Below are 23842 nucleotides of genomic sequence, written 5' to 3'. Positions count from 1 at the left end.
ACAGTAAAAATCTGTACAGGTAAATCTGAACGATGCAGTTCATTGGAAGCCAAAAGTCTAGGACTAAAACCCAATGTTCGACCAATTGACTTTGCAGGTCTGAAATCAATATGCAAGGGACTTTTGATTTCCATCTTGAATGTGTTTTTATTCAGATGTAAGAAAGTACTAGTGTGTTTAATTTTATCCAAATTTTCAATATATTTAACAATATCTTGAATCTCATATGTACCAGTGGGTACAGTAAAGGGATATACTCCTTTTGTCTTTTTTGGAAGGTCGTAAGTGAGACTTTCAGCATTGGCATTGATAATATTATTGTTTGTGTCTCTGATCTCTATAAACTCAGCCTGAGGAATTTCATTATCCTTATCCACATCCACATCCACAAAAGTTATATTGTTATTCACTTCCGATATGTTGGGTATGTTGTTATAAGTCACAAAACTTTTCAAACAGACCTCGTAAGGTCCATTCAACTTGATACCATCTGCATATTCAAAATCAAAAATTGAAGAAGTTTCAGTCAATGAAATCTGAAATGCCATCTTGAAAAAATAAAATATCGAAAAAACTTCATTTGTCAATTCTATGTGATAACTTGATTGTTCAGAGGATTGTAAACTGCTTTACAATCCATAATCATGAGTAGGTGTACCATTCCTTTATCAGGAAAACCATCATCTCGAAAATTGAAATGAATTTTTGTATTTATCAAAGAATCTTTGATCACTTCAGGTTGATGAGAACAGTCAATAATGATCATCGGAAAATCCTTTAGGAATGTGATGTAATCACAGACTGGATCTTCTTCTAATCGATTGTAGTAAGATTTAGGGAATGCTTTGAACATTTCAAAAATATTACCACATTTATTTTCTGCATACTTAAGGTTCAAACGATCCTTTGGATACAGCAAGTAATTGTTGATTTCCAACTGCACATTTTCAACATTTAGTAAATCAAATCTGCCCATTTGTTTGTCAAGTTTCCCCACTACATCTTTTTGGAAAGCTATTATAGCATACTTAACTTTAGAATGAGAAACAGGAACATCCCACGTATATTCTGTAGTCCCAACAGGTAATGTTGTGCTTTGATACAACCAGTGACGAAAATACATTGTATAATTTGTACTGGTCAACACTTCTTTGCGAAGTTTGGCTTCTTTATCAATTCTCAGTTTTACGTGGCGCATACGCCAAATAATGTCTGTGAATTTAAAAGAAACTTGGTATTTTGTACCCTCCCTCGAGTAAAAACAATTATTGTCAGATGATGTACTGGTATGAAAAATCAATGTTTGAGGTACGCGAACAAGACATTTACGATAATCTTCAAAACAACCCATCAATTCAGAAAGAGGTTTAATAATTGTAAAGTACCCTGAACTATTGATTAGACTTTTTGCTCCTTGATAAATATTCCAACCAGAAAGACTTTGAGCCATATTTGGTCTGAATGAAGCAAGACCTTTCATGGTTGTTGAAATACCTGGTTTACGAATATCATCAACTTTATGTTCGCCAACTTTGTATTCAATGAATTCAAATCGATGTAAAATACCATTCAAATCAAAATCAATTTTACTTGTATCAATGTTGGTGACAGCTGTAGCAGTACCATCTGTGGCTATAGTATTTACACTGATTTGACCAGTAAACACAAGTCTACTTTCACAAGGTAAAGTAATGATATCTTCATTATAAACTGTAATGGGAAACTCCCCACCTGGCTGGTTAATGTTCTCAGATGAAGGAGGTCTATAGTCATAAAAATCATAACGTTCAAAGAAATTGTCATAATTTTCATTAGCAGGTGCCATAGTAATGATAATAACTTATCAGTGTTAGGTACCTCTATGTATAGTTTTTTTGAACCAATTTCCTATATACCTTATCAAATTAGGTCTCAGGTATTTATACTTTCTTCAAACTTCTTTTTATACTTGCATTCATCACTCTCAACATCAATAACCAGAAAACCAAACTGTTCACGCCAACAATTGTTACACATTGAACGGAATTTCTCAAAAGTGACATCTGTGATGTATTCAGTATAAACTTGACGCAAATTCACTAAATCCTGCCTAAACAGTATAATGTAATTGAAATTTTCACGTATGCCACTCTTTTTTGGTATTTTTGTGTACGCTTGACTCAAGTAAAAACAAGAAATATTACGATGTCTGCCTCTGAGGAAAAAATTAGCAACTTTATCTTGCTTTTCAGTCAGTACATCATCAAAAATCACAATGGAATCCATTTCCAAATCTTCAGGTTCAGGGAGTGATTCAACTTGTAGTTCTTGGATATTAATCATTTGCTTTCGACTTTTCTTATTTTTATTGTGCCCAGCTATGAGTTCACGCAGTGTTCCATACTTTTCCTGGTAACTCGTTTTCGAGCATAGATACAAATTTTTATATGGTCTCATGTGTACCAACATGGTAAGAAGTAAGTTTGATTTTCCAGACCCACTAGGTCCAAACATACCGCAACGGATCACATCAGGAAACATTTCTACTTTACGTTGTTTTTTCTTAACTTGATTGTCGAAATTAATCACTGTTATCGAATTTTTCAATCTACGTTTATCCATTGCCAGCTGTAATATAATTCTTCAACATTTCACTAAGCAATGTAACCATAAGGAACTGAATCAAAATTATCACAAATCACACGTTTATCAAAGTTGAATCCAAACTTCTTTGTCTGTTCAGTGTTGACCAATTGCTTAGTTTTCACATCACGTACAATATTCTTATCAACAGTGATCACGTTGGGAAATTCCTTATCAATCATGAGTTCCATGACCGATCCAGTGATTTTCTTTGCATTGGCATAGTGTAGAGTGAAACCTTTCACCTTGAGACATTCCTTACCAGTGTTTGTCTTAAAGTAGTAAGATTTAGGACCTGAGGCTATGAACTTGGTAATGTAACCTCCTTTCAGCTCATCAGTCCACTCACCCAACAAGTCACCAGTTCTGACAGTGTTGGTTCCATCATCTACATATATAATTGAATCAGTGTCGCAATAAAGAACTGCTTCATTTAATTTTGACAACTGATCATAAAGTCTAAGCCTGGCATTTGCTGTTGTGAAAGCAGCAACATAAATATTGGTCTTGTGATTGTTATCAACATATTGATCCTTCAATTTGTAATTCACTTGAACCATTTCCTCAGATAATGGAAACACGTGAATATTTGTTAGCTTATCATCCAGGAGAATTTCATAGAAACGACACGGATCTGTTATGTATTCAGTATTACCCATGTTGGTTCGCTGTCCAAATTTACCCCAAAGTGAATTGAGGCATAATTTAGCAACAGCCCTTCTTCCTGGATTATAGGCAATTTTGTCAATATCCAAATCAATACCTTGATCACGTTTCACAGCAGCGACATAAGCTTCTTTGGTTGGATATGAGTGCTCACTAGATTCCAATTTCACTTTCAAGAAATAGGTAATGTAGTCTTTCCACAAATCAGTGGATTGGTCAAAATGCCACACTTCATATGTTTCCAGCACTTCATATCCCATCTCAATAGCTTTGTTCATTTCTCGAGTGGACCAAGTACCTATGAATTCACGTTCTGCATCTGTGTGGGTACACTTGGGCTGATTATCAATGGCACATTTCACGCATATAGTGAACAATAATTTTTCACTCTTGCTCATCTGTACACGACATGGAAGAACAGGGATGTAGAGATCACGAGGTGGTAGAACTTTGCATTTAACAAATCCAAACCAATTTGGATTGTAACAGGGTGGATTCAAAATCTTTGTTGGATGTCCAACCGGATATGGATCATAATACATTACAGTTGGGTATAGTGAGCAAACATCTATATACTTGATTTTACCATCAATACCATCAGCTGTCTTCTTCAATTTGAAGACTTCAGTACGCCCACCAAAGAATGCATCACGAGGATTCAGTGGCTCTATTACTTTGTTGTTGATCAGGTAACGGTTCTTAGAGTATTCACGAGTCCTTTTCCACTGGCATTCCCACATCTCAACTACTGTATACCCAGCTCTTTGAAGCTGTTCTGTTCTCTCCACAGTTTTCTGGTATAAATCTCCCATGCATTTGTGATTCACCCTGTTAGTGGTTTCTTCATCGAAGCAATCAGGACAACCATGCCAGAAACAACCATGGAATTGGTAAACTGTGTTGGATGCAGAATCAAAACCATCAACTTTAGCTCCACAAATCCTTTTTTCACCTCCATTACCAGCATGAACAATATTAGAGTTATTGAATGAGTTTAACCAAGATACTGAAACCTTGGAAAACTGATCATGGAACTCCTTATTATTCACAGCAATTGTATCCGGCTTCAAGTATTTACTTCTATACAAGGCCATACAATCACTGGCAATGGTGGTGTAACAGAATGGATCTATATTTCCACTTTCCAAAAAGTCCTCCCTGAATTTCAAGCATCCACGGCGCAGAATATCAACATCTGAACTACAATACTGAAACAGTTCACTTTTCATATCAAACTGGTAATGTTCTTCAGCCTTTTGTTTGTGCCAGTTGAGGAAATCTTTGCGTGCTTCTGCTTTCATTTGGTCAGGACAGTAATAATGTGCAGCTGGAATGTCTCCCACGTAATTTTCATTTTCTTTTGTATTGAAGAGATGGGGAAAGTAACCTTTCTTCAACTCAGTCAATCCAAAGGTTTTTGGAAATTCTGCTAGTGGTGATGCAATAAAGTTATGGCTGTCAATGATTCGCAAATTGAGAGGGCCAATCTCCAATGACATCAATTTACTGCCTGAAAAAATCGTCTTTGGTACAATTGTGTTCTTTATGCAATATTGCAAAATGAAATAACTATCATAACCTCGGGCATAGTGTGCAATTGCAGTATAATTCTTGTGCTGTTCATCAATGAGCCATGCACAAAACTGATCATTTGATTCAAACCAATGTATGTTATTGTCAAAATCACGTGCAATGATCAAGTTGGGTACATGCTCACCTGTTTCTTGTTGACACTCATAATCGAAAAATATATATTTTTCAGTGTAAGAGCACTGTTTATTCTCCCATTTACACCAACTGGGGCCACAATTCTTACACTTGTATGCACATCTACCACCCTTTGCAGGAAGTTCCTTTATATAGCATTTATGTGTAGCCATATCAACATATTGTTCACAATTTTTACAATTGGAATAACCACACTTATGGTCAACATCCAAACGGTTAATAACATTGCTACAACCAATACACTTGACTTTTTCTTTGCAGACAGTCTCTTTGTGTTTTTTCAAGCAGTCCATGTTGACACAATATCTGTTGCAATCTGTACAAAGAACACGTTTCACATCACTGTGTACAGGTTCATTGCAGAGTTTACAAGTTTTGACCCCTATACAGTTATTGTGTTCATCTGGATTCTGATACCCTGAACAGCAAATGTCACAGAAGTATACACTGCCATAAAACCCTTTCATTGAATTTATTGTATCAAAATGATTACCATCTTTATACAAATAGATTTTCATTTCTTTATCAACACCACTATAAATTCTAGGGTTATTAACTATGGCTTCGATGACCACAATTTGAATATTGAGAAATTCTTCAATGAATTTCATGTTGGCTATGCTTAAACCATTTTCACATGTGAAACCATCACCAGCATACCTATCAACCAATTGATTGTGCAACTTATTGGTTAGTCTGTTTTGAATTGGCTTACCTTTTCGTGTATCCTTAATTTGAGAATCATTCAAAGTTTCATCCAAAATTTTGTCAGTATGATGAGTCATGCCAACAATAACAGCTCGTAAACCACATAAATTGTCATCATTTCTAATTTGATTGATACTAGTCTTGGTATGTTTGTTCTTAGCCAAATTCAAGATCTTTGTTCGACCTTCACCCCTTGGAATTTTGATTGTTTGAATGTGGAACTTGCATGCAAAAAGATCCACAGTTTCATCCGAAGTCAAAATTTGTTCCAACTTCTCCTTCAATGATTCAACATGGTCTTCTGTTTGAAGACCTGTTCTAATAGGTTCATTCAGAGTAGGGTTTGTAACTTGAAGGTCGATAAAATCACCAGATAAGAAACCTGATTTCTTCTTGGAATATTCCATCATTTCATTCAGGGCTTTTGTAATGAGATCTACTCTGGGTAGCTTTTCAATATTTTTTCTCAATGTGATTCTATAGGAATGATCTGTTAAACCAAACTTTGCTCTTGTCAAAGCATCTACAAGAGTAACATTGATGTATTGTAAAGCTTCAGTACCTGGTAGTAGGTCTTCATCACTCTCACCATCAGTCTCATCAACAGTAGCATCAACAGAAATTTCAGTTGCTGGAGCATTTGCTTTGGATGTAGAAGCAATAGTGCTGGAAACATTACCACCTCCTCCTCCAATGTATACTCTTTCTACTTCTTCTTCTGCATCAGCTGAAGGAACCACAACTCTGGTATGTGGTTCCAGAACTGGAGTTGGATCATTATTTGACCCAAAAAATATATCCAATACATTTATAGGTTCTTTCGGTTGTTCTTCGATAAGGTGGGGTAAAAGATTCTCAGGGAATAACTCTTTAAGCAATTCTCGATGAGGTTCAGGAATTGAGTCATCACCCAACTCCATATCTTCAAGAACTTGTTGTAGAGTATCTTTCTCTGGTACCCCTACCTCAACCTCCATCACCACCTGTAATACTACTGGGTCTTCTTCTTCATCTACTTCCATTGCTGTAACCAGGTCTTGGAGTTTATCTGCAGATGGTGGTAGTAGTGAAACAGAAGGGTTATTATTATCCAAACAGATTTGCTTATTACTGGTACTCGTGCAGATATCATCTTCATCTTCCATATCACTATGGTCAACTAACTTGAAAAGCAGATTTTCTGTTTTTTCAATTTTAGTACTAGAAGACATTCTTTTACGTTTTAAACTATTTCTTGGCTCTACTTTATCACTAACTAAATTTAAAGTATCTAAGCTAGCTAAGTAAGGACCAAGTCCTGGTTGTTGCCAACCATTCCTTGGTACAGACTTATTAAATAAAGTAGTGCTAAATGGGAAAATTTCCCTTAAATTAAAATTATCATTAACTATACCTACACTACTATCTAAAGCCAACACCAACTGCACCTTATTCATATTGAAATAGTTCTTGATTCCCTTCTGCTTTGCCAAAGCCCTCAATTCAACCACTTTGTATTGATTATAGTCAATACTAGGTGGTTGAATGGGAGCTGCAGCTTCAGCAGCTGGTACACAAGCACTATTTGAATCAAATAAAGTGCTGTGAAAAGGGAAAATATTCCCTAATACATGGCTATTTAATAAATCAAGTAGCTCATGCTTTTTCATCTTGTAATGAAAACGAAGTGTGCTCTTCTTCGCTTCATTACGTAGTTGTTGTACTGTGTAGCCCTGAAAAGGACTAACCACAGTAGTGAAAGCTTCAAGATCTGCATTCATATTTGAATTGAAAGTAGGCATATTATTACCAGTCATTAAGAGATGTTGACAGTAAGACATCCTGGAGCACACTGAGCTCTCTGTCCTACTTCACCTCTATATAAGGATTTTTTGTACCCTCCCCTCCCCCCTCCAGTCCCTTCCTAAGCTATCTGCTTTCTGATTGGTTGGTTAGATTTTCCAATTAACCAAGCACAGCATAGCATAGTTATAGGTGCATTCCCTTCAAAGAATTGGTAAGAGTTGTTTTACCCTTACACATTTCAATAAGAAAGTTTATCTGCACACATATACCATTTGCTTCAGTAAATCATCTACATAGCACAGCATAGATATAGTTGCATTCCCTTCAAAGAATTATTAAGAGTTGTTTTACCCTTACACTATTCGATAAGAAGTTTATCTGCACACACACATACATTGCTTCAGTATACTAAGATTGAACTGCATTATGAAAAACTGAATTTCAATCTGCACACACACACACAGCTGCATAAATCATTAAAGATTTTACTGTATTGTGATTGGTTGAATTTCAGCCAATCAGAAAGCAGATAGCTCAAATAGATTTGAGAAAAAACCATAAATACTGGTTATATTGCTTCAGTTGATCATTTGCTTTTCAGCTGTCACTCTGACATGTCCACATATAGACACACATAAGAGTGCAAAACTGTAGATGCAGAAACGATCTGTGAAGAAGACAAATTTGCGAACATGTTTTGTGTAGTAAGTTTTTCTCCTTCACAAATCATTTCTGCATCTTCATGTGCATACTGAAGAGAAAAACAGTACATGCAGAAATGATCTGTGAAGAAAAAAATTTACCAACATGTTCTGTGTAGTAACTTTTTCTCCTTCTCAGATCGTTTCTGCACTTCTGTCTCTTCATAAATGTGTACATAAATACTCCACACACCTCCCAAAAAAAATAAGCTCCAAGAGCCACATTGAATTCTGCATTTGAAGTAGTAGCCATTGTATTACCAGTCAGTAAGAGATGTTGGCAGGAAGAGATTCTAGAGCACATCAACTTTTCTGGCTCACCACAACTCTATTTATAGTTTTTTCTCAGACCTTTCTGGGCTATCTGCTCTCTGATTGGCTGATTGGAAAAATCTAATCAACCAATCACAGCACAGCACAGTTGCACTGGCATTCTCTTCTGTTTGAATCACTAAGAGTTATTTTTCCCTTGCACACTTCAAACAGAAGTTTATCTGCACACACAGCTGCATAAATCATTAAAGATTTTGCTGTATTGTGATTGGTTGAAATTCAGCCAATCACAAAGCAAATAGCTCAAATAGATTTGAGAAAAAACTATAAATACTGGTTACATTACTCAAGTTAATCATTTGCTCTTCAGTTGTCACTCTGACATGTGCATAAATCACATGTAAGATGAAAAGAAAAGCAGTAGATGCAGAAATGATCTGTGAAGAAGAAAAATTTGCCAACATGTTTTGTGTAGTAAATTATTTTCTTCACAAATTATTTCTGCATCTTCATGTGTACACTGAAGAGAAAAACAGTACATGCAGAAATGATCCGTGCAGAATAAAATTTACCAACATGTTTTGTGTAGTAAACTTTTCTCCCTCACAGATCGTTTCTGCATCTTATGTTTTTCTCTTCATGTACTCCACACACCTCCCAAAAAATGGTAGAGAAACTCTACATACTTCCAGAGATGGTTTATGATCATCATTAACCACCACAAGGAAGGCCAGGGTAAAGTACAGTAAATACATATTACATAACCCTGGTCTTTTACCAAAAATGGTAGATTTCAATCTACATACCTCCAGTAGAGGGCCAGACCTCGATTCATTCGAGAACAGGATGAAATAATTAAATTTCAACCCATCTGGTCTTGATTTGAAAAGCAGAGCTGCTTTCCACCTTATATAGACATGGCTACATACTTTATCTAAGAGTAGTAAAGTATACCATTCAACAATGCAGGGTATACATACACTCATAGACTAGCTGTGTACCAGAGCTCTGCTGTTCTGCATAATGAGAAGTCTGTCATACTACACCAGTATTTATAGTTTTTTAAGGATACCTTCCGGCCAATACTGCTCTCTGATTGGTCAGTTTGAATTAGCCTACCAACCAATCAGAATGCAGTATTTGTGTCAGTGCAGTCTCTAAAAAACTATAAATATAAGTACATTTCATTACTTTTAACATTCTGAACCTTTGAAGGCTTTGAATCAAGTTGCTGAGCAGTCAGCATGAGTGTAGGCAAATAACCATAACGCTAAAATAACGAAATAAAGTTATGTTTCGGTTTCCGTTACTGAAAAGTTATTTTGGTGTACCTAGAAAGCTGAGGTCATGCTGATTCCAAAAATATCCCCACTTGCAACTTTTGGAGCTTTTGGAGAGCTTTTACAAAACCCTCAAAATGCCCTCAATTACACCCTCTGTTTGAAAAAAGAATCATTTTGCCCATATTTTCACTAAAACCAAGCAATTCTTTATATTACTCCAATGTTTAAAGAGCTGCAGTTTCAAAACTAAGCAGCCTATGAAAATTTCACGCGCATGAAATTGTAGAGAATTTAATTCTCTTTCAGATCACTCTCATCAGATTTTCACTAGGACGTACGGTTCGTCCGGTAAATGCGAAAAACTACATGAATGAACCATTTTTTCAAGTAATTTTTTTCTACTTCAACTTTTGAAGTGCTGTAGTTTCAAAACTAAGCGCCCTAGGAAAATTTCGCGCGAATGAAATTGTAGAGAATTTAATTCTCTTTCAGATCACTTTCACCAGATTTTTGATAGGACGTACGGTTCGTTCAGTATATGCGAAAATAGGGATACCTAAAACAACTTTTTAAGAATATTTTTAGCATAAAGCTGTTCAAGATTGGAATTTTTCCCCACCACATTTTCATCTTATAAATAAAGGTGATTAGGTTCAAATACACATCGTCAATACACCTTGGTTAGGTTAGGTTTAAATACATATAGTCAACAGACCTCAGTTAGGTTAGGTTCAAATACACATCGTCAACACACAGGAAAAAAATATTAAAAATAAAAATGCAAAAAAATTTGAAAAAAAAAAGTAGACGGGACACTTTGGGTCGGCGCCGGAAAGTCTAGGACCCCCAAAGTGACCCACCTACTACTAACAGTGGCAGGAACTGTAGGTTATGTCCACCGATCTAGATCATGTTTCGTATCTGGTGTGTATCGTTGAGTCAATATTGACGTTGATTAATTGTCGGTAAATATCGCTTCTGCTTGTGTTTATTTGTTGACAATATTGGTGTAATTATTTTAATCGCTTTTCGCACCCGCTTTCGTATTTTTCAACCCTCGATTCGGATTTTCTACACAGAACAAGGTTATGCAAACATACAAATATGCGTACGAATGGACGTACGAGTGCAGCGAAGGCTACAGCGTGTTCCAAAAATACGGTATTTTCTCAACTCGTCATCAGTGGCAATAATTATTCGCAGTATTTTACAATAATTCAAAACTGATTTCAACTTCTCCCCTGTAATATTTTGATTAGGTTGAATTTCTGGCCTCTTGGGCCAACTTGTGGTAAGTACAATCTACGCTACAACTGCCAGTCCCAGGAGTAGAGAAGACAAACCTTAAGAGAGGTTTGGAGCGTCCACGTCGCAGAGGCTGGTAACTCATCTTCGGCAGGCTGAAAGCTGAGGATGAGGCTAAGACCAAACCTAACACCTTGGCGTGTGCCCTGTGTCAAATCTGCAACCTGAATGAGCTACAATATCAAGCCATCTCAGGAAGTAGGGGAGAGGAGGAAACAATCGGAAAATATTCCTGAAGCAGCAACAGGAAGAGCAGCGAAGCTTGCAAACCCCGATACTCGAGAGTCATAAATACTGCTAGTGCTAGACACGAATCCTGTACAAAAGCGAGAATTTGGCACTATAACCAAACTTTGGGAAAGTTGGCTTGACGGCGCAGAGGGCAGCCCCTTCATCAAGCTATACTTCCTTGGGCTTGAAACCCATAGAAGTGAAAAAAACAATTTCTCGAGAGAAAACAAAAATAAGAAGAAACTGGCTGGAAAATCAGAGAACCCTGTTGGGCAGCAGGCAAAAAAGCCCACGCTATGGAAGAAACAAAACAGGCTGAAGATCGATACCTGGAATGTGCAAGGATTAAATGGAAAAGAAGAGGAGCTGGAATACATCTTGATGCAGAGAAACATTGACATAGCTGTTATCACGGAAACCAAAAAAAGGGCAGTGGCACCGATGAACGAGGAGAATTCACTCAAGTATATGCTGGAGTAGGAAAAGAAAAGCTGAACCTGCCAGAGCAGGGATTATGATTTATACCCGGAACAGACTCAAAGACAACATCCAGGCATATAGAATATGGAGTGAAAGACAAATCGAGATAAATCTGAAATTTGGGAACCAAGATATTTCAGTGATTGGCGTATATGCTCCAGAGGAAGGCAAAGAAGAGGACTAGACGAGATAGGAAAAGGAACGAAGACATCCTGAAGGAGCTAGGAGCAAAGCCAATCATTGGACGAGTGAAAGATTACAGAAAGAAATGGCGAAAACACGTTGACAGAATGCCTGATGAACGGTCCCCTCTAAAAGTCGAAGAATACACTCCAACTGGCAGGAGGAGCAGAGGAAGACCGAAGAAAAGACTTGATGATACATCGACGAGCAATTCTTCTACATTTTCCCTGATGGGCTGAACAGCTCACCAGGTCAAAATTCAATGATGATGATGATTGAATTTCTGTGAGTTGTCTGTTCATTATAAGACAAAATAAATGAACTGAATTTTCAAAGTTTTGCTGCAAATTCAATTTTAGAGGAAATCACTCTCTCCGCCGTCTGGTGTGGATTGAAGACCTCCCCCCTCCAAAAAAATAAACAAACAAACAAATAAATAAATAAATAAATACGGAATGAGTCTTCATTATCGTTTCCAAAATGGTTTTGGGGATGAATTGTTTCACGAATATCATTTTACTATGCTAAAATATTCTCAAGTGGTTCACCTAAAAATCATATAGCTAATGCCAATGCTAATGGTTAATAATACCACGAACAAAACCTACGAGGCATACTGTACTTTGATCGTTATATCCCTACGTGTATCTTTACTCTGACCTTTTGAATATCTTTCTGATGGGATGTGCGGTATTCGCGTTTATGGAGGTACATTTACGTACTCGTGCACGCAGGTTCCACTGGGAATTGTCCATCTGTGAGAATTACGACAAGTTTTTGTTTTTCATGGTACGTAGAAAGAGGACGGGGTAAAAGAGACGGCGCGACGCGACGTTCCCTTGTGTACACTGTACACTGTACATTGTGGGTTGCTGGGTATTTATACATACTCGTACGTACGAATTAACCGCAGTGCAGCAGGCGACTCTATGTCTGTGTTGGACGTTGGTATTGGTGAAGGTTTTGTTGCTTTTGGGATTGAGTTGTGTGCCGTGAGTGCTGGGTACTGACGTGAGCATATCGCGGGATATAAAGAATGCTAATTGTTAGTGGTCTTTCATTTTCATTTCACGATTGATTAGTGGTATCCATTTCGTGTTTCATTTACTTATTTAAAAGATTCCCGGATCGTAAGTACGTAGATAATGTAGAAAAGGGGTATGGTACACTGCATTAAAAAACAAATACACACGTTGCACACTACGAGCTTAAAGCTCATTATTGTATTTATCAACTTATGACGCCGCCGCGCCACACCACGGCACCGGGGCGTTATCACGATCGCGATGCGATAAATCATAAATCAAAAGTATAGGTGAAGAAGTTGGAACTATAAAGTATCTATTATGCCAGCTGAAGGTGAGGCTCGCGGTGCAATTGCATGATGCATTCTATACTTGACAAAAAGTAATGCGCCATTGTTATTTTACGTAAGGATACTATAAGTGTACCACATAAAATGCTTATCTTGTATCTTGGTCAATGCACCTGTATGGGGTAAAAATATGTAGCAACATCGATACTATGCTTTGAAATAGGGTCCAAAAATTTCAAAAATTTGGTTTTAGGAGCATGTCATCCGCCTCACCATGGAACTAAATCCGTTCAAATTTTGGACTTGAGATTACAATACGATTTAGAGAAGAACAATTTTCCAAGTTTTGAAAGAGTTTTTCCACCCCCCTGCTTTACAATGGGGGGAAATGATTCAAAATTTTCACCACATACCAATGATCCGATGTACAGAAATGTCTCGTATTTTATTCTCCAGTGTTTTCACAATTTTTTTGGGATGGAGACAAAACTTCCAAAAATTTGGCTTTTTGGGCGTATATCCCTCCATGGTACCGAATCGATGCAAATTCTAGACTCGAGGTTGAAATACGATTTAGAAGAAAAAAAACAATTTTTAGGAAATTACGTTGATTTCAGGACACCTTTTCCCCAAATTTGGGGCCCTTGAAATCAAAATTGGATCTTCGCTCATTTTCAGAAGCAGGTACTCGACGCATCTTGAGCTTTCGATAAATTCCTCGTTATTATTGGAGCAAAATGAAAATCGGGATGAGTTTTCAAGTTTGCACCTTCATCCAAAAAAAGGACACTATTCATTCAAATTTCAAAAAGTTTTAATTGATTGAAAAAATTGACTAGTTTTTGGCCATTTTTCTTAATTTTTTGAAATTAGCAATTGGGTCATTCTCATTCCATGTCAATTCGACCAACGTTTTTGGGTCATGTCTTTCGATTTCACTCAATTTTTTTTTACAATATCTACCCACCCAGTAAGTAAGAAACCCGCAATCAGTTTGGTCCCAGCCCACTAAGATGGCGGGTGGGGGGGGGGCTTCCATTATTTTCACATTGTCTCGAGGTACTCAACTCCAGCAGCGCATTCCTTCAAAACTATGGTATTTTGATCAAAACTGATTTCACAGTTCGAAAGCGTATTGAATTTTGAACTTTTTAAGCATTTTGAAATTTTCAAAAGTTGAAAGTTGAACTTTTAAATTGAAAGTTTAAATTTCAAAATGGCGCTGTAAGTGGGAGCTACCATTTAAAATTCTGAAAAAATTTCCATAGATGAACCTTTTGATGCTTTTTTGAAATATTTAAGTTTCGAGATGGGATCACTTGATGGAGAGGGAGCACCCCCACCCCCAATTTTGGGCAAAACTATCGAAAAAAAGTCTGGGGCATGTGATATATCGGATGGCATGTTTTTGGTAACGTTGAACACGAATATGACGTTAGATTTTTGATTGGACCCCATCCACGGCCCCCAGCACCTCCTCAAATGGGGTAAAAGTTCAAAATAGAGTTTTTTTCGTGCGACATATCAAGTAGTATGTTTTTGGTGACGTTGAACACAAATATGACGTCAGATTTTTGGTTGGACCCATCCATGGCCTTCAACAACTCCCCAAGGGGTTGGTAACCTAAAAAAAAAAATGGTTTCAAAGGTGACACATGAAATAGTATGTTTTCGATATCGCTGAACACGAATATAGCCTTAGTTTTTCAAATTGACCACACCCATGGCTCCCAGAACCTCCCCCAATTGGTTAAAGTCAAAAAAATTTGTTAGAGGCCGTGAATGGGGTCCTACCTAATGTATTCCGAAATGTTTTCCCAGTTTCAAAAATCGTATCTTTCGGTGGTTGGAATAATAAATGCGTATAATATTCGACTCAGTGGTGCCAATTTTTTGGTCAACATTGCCAATCTCAATACAAACAATTTTTCGAGTTTTTTTATGTTGGCAGTGATGACAAAAGAATTGGTACTATTGCGTTTCAAGATATAATGATATTTTGAATATTTTCGCCAAGTTGACACGAAAAACCTATTTGCGAAGAAAACATTTTCAAAACACAAATTTATCCAAAAATAAACGATTTGCAAATTTTCGACTATCATCGGTAGAACCCTAGAAATGGTTTTGGATTTTGACGGCAATAGCCATAGATTGACACAGAATCTCAAATACTTACTTTCATTTGCGACTTGGGACATTTTTCCGGAAACAGGTTGGGTAGCAACAAGAGCAAAAAAACACATTTTTTTCGAAAATGCCCCCTCTTTGAGCCTTTGGGAGCCCATTTCTCTCGTCCAGGGGTACCTCCGGAGTTGAACAAATTTCCGAGTAACTTTCAACTCGAGTGAAAGGTTTTTGCTGAGTTTGGTCGAAATTCGCCAAATTTTTTTCGGTCGACCCACCCTAACTTATATGCTGGGGGGGGGGGGGTGTCTTGCTATTTCGCCTAAGTTGAAATTCGTGAGGACGAAGACTACGACAGTGTAATTCTAACTCTTATCATATTTGATCCCGAGACACTTTCAAAAGGTACGCGACTTTGACACGATTAAAGCTCGTATATAGTCGATTATCGGCGCCTAATTCAAGATGACGTAACTTGTCACGTTTTCAAACAAGGTTAAATTTCGAATTTAACGTAAAATAGTGGCCTATATAGGTAATATTTTTCCGTGGAACGTGAACAGTTGTGAAAAAAATTAATTCAATTCTTATTCGAGATAAAAATTAAAGAATTACGTCGTCAGGTCGTCACTCGTCTCGTCAGTCATTTTTGTGAGGTAAAAATCAATAAACGAACCAGCTGAGTAAGGAAAGAGAAATGAGACGCCTCGGATTGGGATGCGACGTTATGATGAGATGATTTAGTTCGAGTAGGAAACCTTTGAAAAAAAAGTTGACCTCTCTAGCTACGTATTAGAGGGTTAAAATGTCATTATTTTTTGTTATTGTTTTGACGTGCAGTCGGAGGTCTTGAAATTGAGAAATGTCGAAAATATTAAAATTGTTTTCATGTCGATTTTCTCGTCAAAAAAAATTGGGCAGAAGTGAAAATAAATCAAAAAAATTGCGATTCGGGTTAGATTCTGTTTTATTACTCGTAAATTCTGCGAATTCGAATTTCGTTGAAAATTGAACGAAAATATCGTCAATTTGAAACTTTTCTTCGAGGTTGTTTTGCAACAATTTTTCATTAGAGAATATTCGTTAAATTCGAAATTTAGCAGTTGTTTATTCAACTAGACGAATCAATTTTTATCAAAAAAATAAAAAAAAAACTGAAAACACTTCGTAAGTTTTTAGATATTTTTTTAGAATTTTTGTAATTGACAAGAACGACCAAAAAATCGGCGCCACTGTATTGCAAAAATATTCTCCCGGTTTCAAAATTGCTATATTTTCTACGTTTTGGCATAATTAACGTGTAATATTGAGAAAAAAAATTTCAAAACACGAAATCACGTATGTAAAAATAATTGATTTTAATTTCAATCGCTCTGTTATAGAACCCTAAAAATGATATTGAATTTTGAGGGCAATGACCTAGGTCGACCTAGAATCTCACATGCTATCTTTATTTAAAACTGGGCCATTATCGCAAGTGTGAAAAGCAGCCGCTCATGCTTATGCACCTTTTAATTTTTTTTTACTTTTATTTCACGTGCTTACAGATGTGTAAGTACATATTTGGTTTATATAACTAAGTATGTATAATGATGAAGTTTCTCCGGAAACTGAAAGTGGGAATTCCCTCGATGTAACAATTCGAAGGTTAAGTAGATCCGAAAATTATAGTGACTGATTTTCTCTAACGAATTATTTATACCCGTTTAATTTCTTTTGTACTTCTACTGCTTAAACCTGAAATCTTATATCTTCATTCTTTTAGAAGATAAACATCCCTCTTTTCCATAACTTGGCAATCCTTTGCAAGTGCATACGAGTAAGCTAACTTCAACTTGAAATCTCAATTTTTTTTTTAGATTTACGATGTTATTCGACAAGTACGCAGCAGGTAGGTATAGGTACGAGTGGGTAGTGAGGTACTGTGGACGTTAGTACACCATATGCCGGTGGTATGATCAAACGATAGAAGTAATTCGATCGTAAATACATATAATCGACAAATACGTGTGTAATCTTATACTTCGTTGCTTTATTAGGAAAAGGTCGTAATTACATGAAAGTTGATTTCTCAGAAAACGCATTTTAATTTTTAAAGAGCATTCTATCAAGTACACTTGATAGTTTTAGATGAGGTAAGAGAACATTTGGTTATCGCAATCATTTTCCTGCTAATTTTCAAAATAAACATCCTGGTAGCACTGATTTTTCATTTTTTTATTTGAGGAACTCTGAACTGAAAAAAGTAAAATTCAACAAAGGAACTTTCACCTTAAGTCAAGCTTTTTTCATCAAAAGCCCATAAGAAATACACAGGAACGATATCCTTAGGGTGATGAGGTTGATTTTCTGCAATTTATCAGTGAAATTGCGTGAAATTATGTGTTTATAATGACTTTTCTTACCAATAAATTACAAAAATCAAAAGAAATAGGTTCAATCTGAGAAACAATATCATTTAGAACCTTTTCATTGTAACGGTTTTGAAAACGTGTATTTAAAACCATTTGTTTTCGGCTATTGCGAGAACAAAAAACATCGAAATTCAATTTGAAGTGTTGCATCATGTAGAGGACAAAATTCTCTTTCCAATGATACCACTATCTCATTTTTTTTTTAAATTGTAGTTACGACCTTTTCCTAATAAAGCAACGACTTATATCCTGCAGTTACTTATATACCTATACGAATTACGATTTAATAATTCCTGTTACACAGTCTAACGAATACAAAGAAAAAAATTGAAAAGAATTTATTAGTCATCGATATTGATTGTTATTTTTGCATTTCTTTTTTGTTTCAGAGAGGTAAGATTTTTTTCAAATCGTAATCGACAATTAGCTGAATAAACGAAAGCGAAAGCGAGCACCCGCTTGGAGTTGGAACTGTAACATTTTCGCGCGCATTTTCACGAAACACGGAAATGAAAAAAATATTGCCAAGGGGTTCAGATTTGGTAGGTACGACTAGTAGTAGTAGTAGTAGTAGTTGTTGTAGTAAATCGATATTCGTGCGAAATGTAGGTGAATTGGGTTGCGAAAAGTTGATTTTTGGATTTGGTGGGAGCCTTTATTTTTTTTTGTATAGTTATCGAATATGATTTTATGAAACCGAGGGAAAATATTCGGTATCAACGCGAGAAAATTAGAGAAAAAAATATGAATAATACGAACGAACTAATATTAGGTAAAAAAAAAAAACATCGAGGTTACTTCGTATAGGTAGTTATATCTAATCGTCGCCAATTGAGTAATATTCGAATGCGATATGTTACATTGGCAAAGAATCAATCAAATAGGTACCCAGAAACGTCAAAGATCAATTTCATAAAATCACACTCGTACCTACAGTGGCGAGGTGAAAAAAAACTCGTAAATCCAATCTGATTGTTTACCTGATTTTGAGAGCAAAGATTGTTGCGCGTTGTCGTGAAAGTTATCGTGGGTGCATTTGTCATTGTTACAGGTTGTAAGTTGCAAATTTTTGTTTTTCGTGTCGGCATCGTTTGTCTTCGTCATTTTACTCCAACTAGGAAAAAAATTGCGAACACGCGAGAGTCGAAAACGGGGGGGAAAAAACTCGAACAAAGAAAAAAAATCGTTCGAAGGAAGTACGTATACGTAGAAAGTAACCGCGATCGCGTCGATAAATAAAAAGCGAAAATTGCAACCGGAAAAAAAAGAAAAAAAAAAGAAAAAAGAAAGCGAAAGTTTGAACGCGCTGCTGCAGAGTTTACATATTTATGCGATGTTCGGAGTTTTTTTTTTCAAACGTGAAAACAAAAGCTTTGAAAGCGAAGCATTGAGCAGCGCGAACGAACGGATACGTAATGACTGGTTATCTGTTCGCGGTGAACTGACTTCGCGTTTATTTATTTATATCACATTATTAGCATTTATATCGGCCAGCAATGAGGAGAGATAAACTCGTAAATATTCCACCTATCGGGTATTAATTCACCAGTGTTGTCTTTTTGTGCAATTTCAACTACCGAACTGACTGAGAACACTAAGCAGCAATTTTTTTTTTACCGAGTCAAGGTCGTGGAAAAAAATACAAAATATACATACATGTACCGATATACGAGTATTACGTACGAGTTGTAGGTACACGTAACTGGTGATTCGCGCGATAATCTCGCGAACGCGAACGCGAACGACGAACGTAAACGTGAAGCTAGTGGGAGCGTGGTCGGCGACCGCGAACGCCAAAGTCGCGACAGGAGCGCGACTTGTCGTACACGGTTCGAGTACAGCTCGTCAGCTGTTCTTTCGGTAATCGCCTCGGGTTTTGTTTTTGTTTAGTCCTATTTTCCGTCCTTTTTTCACTTCCTAGTGCTGTAACGACGCGCGAAAAAGAGCGACGTCGTCGTCGTCGTCGTCGTACATCGTACTCGTGGTACTCGTACTCCCACTAAAATTCGGTCATGAGCACTAGGCGAAATTTTCTTACTTCTAATCTAAATATCGATTACGAGTCACGAGTGTGACTGTGACTTGTGCTGCTGCCAGCTAGCAGCTACTACACTGCCCGAGCCCGTGTCGACCTGTCGAGTTGCGTTGACCTGTGCTAAAGAGTTAAACAGCCTGCTTAAGTGCTACTCTCGTTTTCCTTGTACGCCTTACGCCGCGCGCCGTACGGTACGCTCACTTCAACCCTTTCACTCTTGTTGGAATTTTTCATTGAAAAGATACCTTACCTACTTGTGTCACGATGTAACGACCTGTATCTAAGAAAAAGGGCTTCAAGTGGGGGAGGGGAGCGATGCTTATCTGTAAAATCTGTTTCTTTCTTATAGTGACAAGAGCCCGTCAAGGCTTTCCAATCGAGTACCTCAACCTCTAACTATGTATTAACTAGCAGCTGTATTTTTCATCCGGTCGTTCTAAATTTCTCCCCGACCAATAATTTAAAGGCTATGTACATGTGTATGAAGCAGTGTGCAAGACCTAAGTGGCCGAGTAGCTAATCATCTGTAGTAACTCTACCATAGGACTCTTCTCTGAAGGTGGAACTGCTGACCACCTTTGCCATCCTCATTTCTGCCAGTCCTACCCTTACCTTACCTTGCTATGTATTTGATTATTGCAGTAAGAGGCAGAGGACGCAAATCCGGTGCTTTTATTTAAACTTGAGATTAATTTGCGCCACGTTTCGAGCCCCATATCGAGAAAACCTTACAAAAATTGAAACCACCTCAAAGAAATCCTGTAGTACGCACTACGCACCGACGCAGTGCACATTCGACCTGCATTGGTCAGATTATGGATTCTTACAATGAAGAAGAACTCCGACGATATAGCACCAACAGGATGAAAAACCGTTTAAAAAAGCTCGAAAACCTAATTTTTTGGTTTAGGATCTAGAAAAGAGCAACACGATAGTCCGGCATATGACAATAGGAGTAATAATTGCACCCCCCCCCCGGCCGATCCTCCGGGACAACTTTTTTCTTAAAGGGGACATCCTAAGGAACATTTTAAAGCAAACTTGCCCCAAAAAAAGTTGGCCTTACTTACAAAATGTCGGCCATTTCGATCGACAGGTCAGCCGAAATCGCGGATTTCGCGTTTCAACATAGGACTTGCAAGAAATTTTTCAAACCTTACAAAGGTAGATCGGAAGATCATGCAAAAATTTATCACCTGTCAAAATTTCAAGTGCTTAAGTGCGTTTTTCGATTTTTGGTGAATTTTTGAAAATCCAATTTAGGCCAAAAACGAGGGAAAAAATCAAAAGCTTACCAAATTGACCAAGAAAGCTTAAATTTGGGATATATCCTATTTTCGACATATGCCAAATCGATTGAAAACGGTCTCAACCCATTTTGAGCAGTTCTGAAGCCTCCAGCAGATTTTTGAAACTCGAAATTCCCACAAAATTCCATCAAATTGGAGTTGTAAAGCTGAAATTTATTCTAAAAACTAATTTCAATACGCTACGAAGTACTGCAGGTGAATTTCAAGTCGTTATGGAGCCTCCAGTGACTTTTTTGAAAATTCCTGAAGCCTCTTGTAGATTTTTGAAACTCGAAATTCCCGCAACATTAATTTATCAAATGGAGTTGGCAAGCTGAAATTTACTTCGCAGACTACATGGTGGTTTCAAATGGTTTTGAAGCTTCCAGCAACTTTAAGGAAATTTCAATTTTCCAAAAAAACGCCATACAACCTTTCAAAAAGTCGCGGGAGGCTCCAAAACGACTTGAAATCCACCAGCAGTCAACTTCGTAGCGTATTGAAATTAGTTTGCAGAATGAATTTCGACTCTCCATCTCAGTATGATAAGTTTCAAAAAAGTCGCTGGAGGCTCTAAAATGACTCGAACTCACCTGAAGTCGTCTTCAGAGGTTGTTAAAATTGGAATGTAGATTAAATTTCAGCTTTCCATCTCCATTTGATGAAATTTTGTGAAAATGAAAAGTTTCAAAAATCTGCTGGAGGCTTCAAGAATTTTCAAAAAAGTCGCTGGAGGCTCCAAAACGACTTGAAATTCACCTGTAGTACTTCGTAGCGTATTGAAATTAGTTTTTAGAATAAATTTCAGCTTTACAACTTCAATTTGATGGAATTTTGTGGGAATTTCGAGTTTCAAAAATCTGCTGGAGGCTCCGGAACTGTTCAAAACGGGTTGAAACTGTTTTCAACCGATTTGGCATGTCGAAAATAGGGTGTATCCCGAATTTCAGCTTTCTTGGTCAATTTGGTAAAATTTTGATTTTTTCCCTCATTTTTGGCTTAAATTGGATTTTCAAAAATTCACCAAAAATCGAAAAACGCACTTTAACACTTGAAATTTTGACAGGTGATAAATTTTTGCTTCATCTTTCGATCTACGTTTGTAAACTTTGAAAAATTTCGTGCAAGTCCTATGTTGAAACGCAAAATCTGCAATTTCGGCTGACCTGCCAATCAAAATGGCCGCACATTTTGTAAGTAAGGCCAACTTTTTTTTTGGGCGAGTTTGCTTTAAAATGTTCATTAGGGTCCCGGAGGATCGGTGGGGGGGGGGGGTGCAATTTCTCCTATTGTCATATGCCGGACTAATTGATTGATTAAAAAATATATATTTTTTACATGAGGTCTCACGTGCTTGCAAATATGAGTATGTATTGTAAAATACGTCGCTCGAAATGACGTTGCCGTTGGTTGAAACTGTCTAAAAATTCTGAAAGTTCGTCTCGATACAACTGATATGTACAAGTATAGATATTACTTGATTCTGCTTGATACATTTGTGCCGATGTCTTGCCAAAATTGTGAATAAGTCGTACATACAATAATCCGGATTTTCCATCATTTTTGTCTATTTTTGAAAATAGTAAGTAGAATTCTGACCTAAAAAAATGTTGGCTTTCATAAATTTTGACCAGCCTCTCGCTCTCTTATTAGAAGACTCGGAAACTTTGTTTGCTGTTTTGCTGTTTTGGATAAATGCAAAAAAACATGAGTAATTTTTTCGCAATTTTTCTATCAAACTCCAAAATTATTCAATTCTTTCTCTTTCTTTCAGGATTTTAAATTTTGATATTTTTTTTCTATTCGAATTTGATAAATGTTGCCTCCCCTCCTTCCTTTCCTCGTTGGAACACTTGAAAAAAATTTCTGCTCCAAGTTCCGTTTTTTCCACTTTCTGAATCAAACATGGAAATTCTCCAATTTTTATCCTTCTTTATTCATTTTGAAATACTTTTTCGTTTTTTTTGTAATTTTTTTTCAAAATTTTGATTTTTTAAAAGAAAATGGAAACATTTTGACTTTTAAATTAATCAACTTTTGCCACCTGCCTTCCCTCGTTGGATTACTTACTTTGAAAAAATTTCTGCATAAAGGACTTTCAAAAAAAATTTTTTGCAATTTATCTATCTATATGCAAAAAAGTCCCTAATTTTTCATCATTTTCACTTGAACGTGGATCTTTGAAATTGTCCATTTTTTCTCTCTGTCTGGAATTTAGTTTCTTTTACTTTTTCCAGTTCTGTTGAAATATGGAAAAATTCTGACCCAAACAAATCTTAACCTTAATAAATTTTAACCCCCCCTCCCTTCTCCCGTTCCTGCAATGAAACATTGAAAAACATTTCTGCTCGAAGGTCTGTTTTTTTGCCAGAATGCGAAAAAAACTTCCACTTCTCTAACATTTTTTCAATAAAACTTTAGAAATTGCCCTTTTTGTTTAACTTTCTTTCAGAGAACTCTTGTAGCTTAATTTTTTACTACTTAGATCTTTTCAAAACCGGGAAACCTCTCCCTACCCCTCATCTCATAAGAACACACGAATACTTTTGTTCTCTATTTATTCAAAAATCTGTTTTTTTTTTTTGGCAAAATTGTATAAAAAAATCCCAATTTTTTCTAGTGTACCTAGAAATTTTCTCAACGTCTTCTCCCTTCAGAATTTCAATTTTTGTCATTTTTTCGTTTTTTTTTTCTGAA

General features: G+C 36.6%; 1 protein-coding gene across 2 annotated transcripts in view; it reads right to left on the bottom strand.

The window, feature by feature from the left end:
* The window catches only part of LOC135840740 (sodium/hydrogen exchanger 9B2-like), a 46016-nt gene extending 26452 nt beyond the window's left edge, over positions 1-19564 (bottom strand). The window contains exon 1 of one of the 2 annotated variants that reach the window (XM_065357414.1): positions 18802-19564. In XM_065357414.1, coding sequence (XP_065213486.1) covers positions 18802-18925 — 124 coding nt within the window. In that variant the 5' untranslated portion in view covers positions 18926-19564. The remainder of the gene's footprint in view (positions 1-18801) is intronic. The other variant, XM_065357405.1, reaches the window with a different exon arrangement.
* Positions 19565-23842: the final 4278 nt, after the last annotated feature.

Source organism: Planococcus citri, chromosome 1 (genome assembly GCF_950023065.1).
Source record: "Planococcus citri chromosome 1, ihPlaCitr1.1, whole genome shotgun sequence".
Classification (NCBI taxonomy): Eukaryota; Metazoa; Arthropoda; class Insecta; order Hemiptera; family Pseudococcidae; genus Planococcus; species Planococcus citri.
The sequence above is the reverse complement of the archived record's forward strand: the minus strand, read 5'-3'. Positions and strand labels throughout refer to the sequence as shown.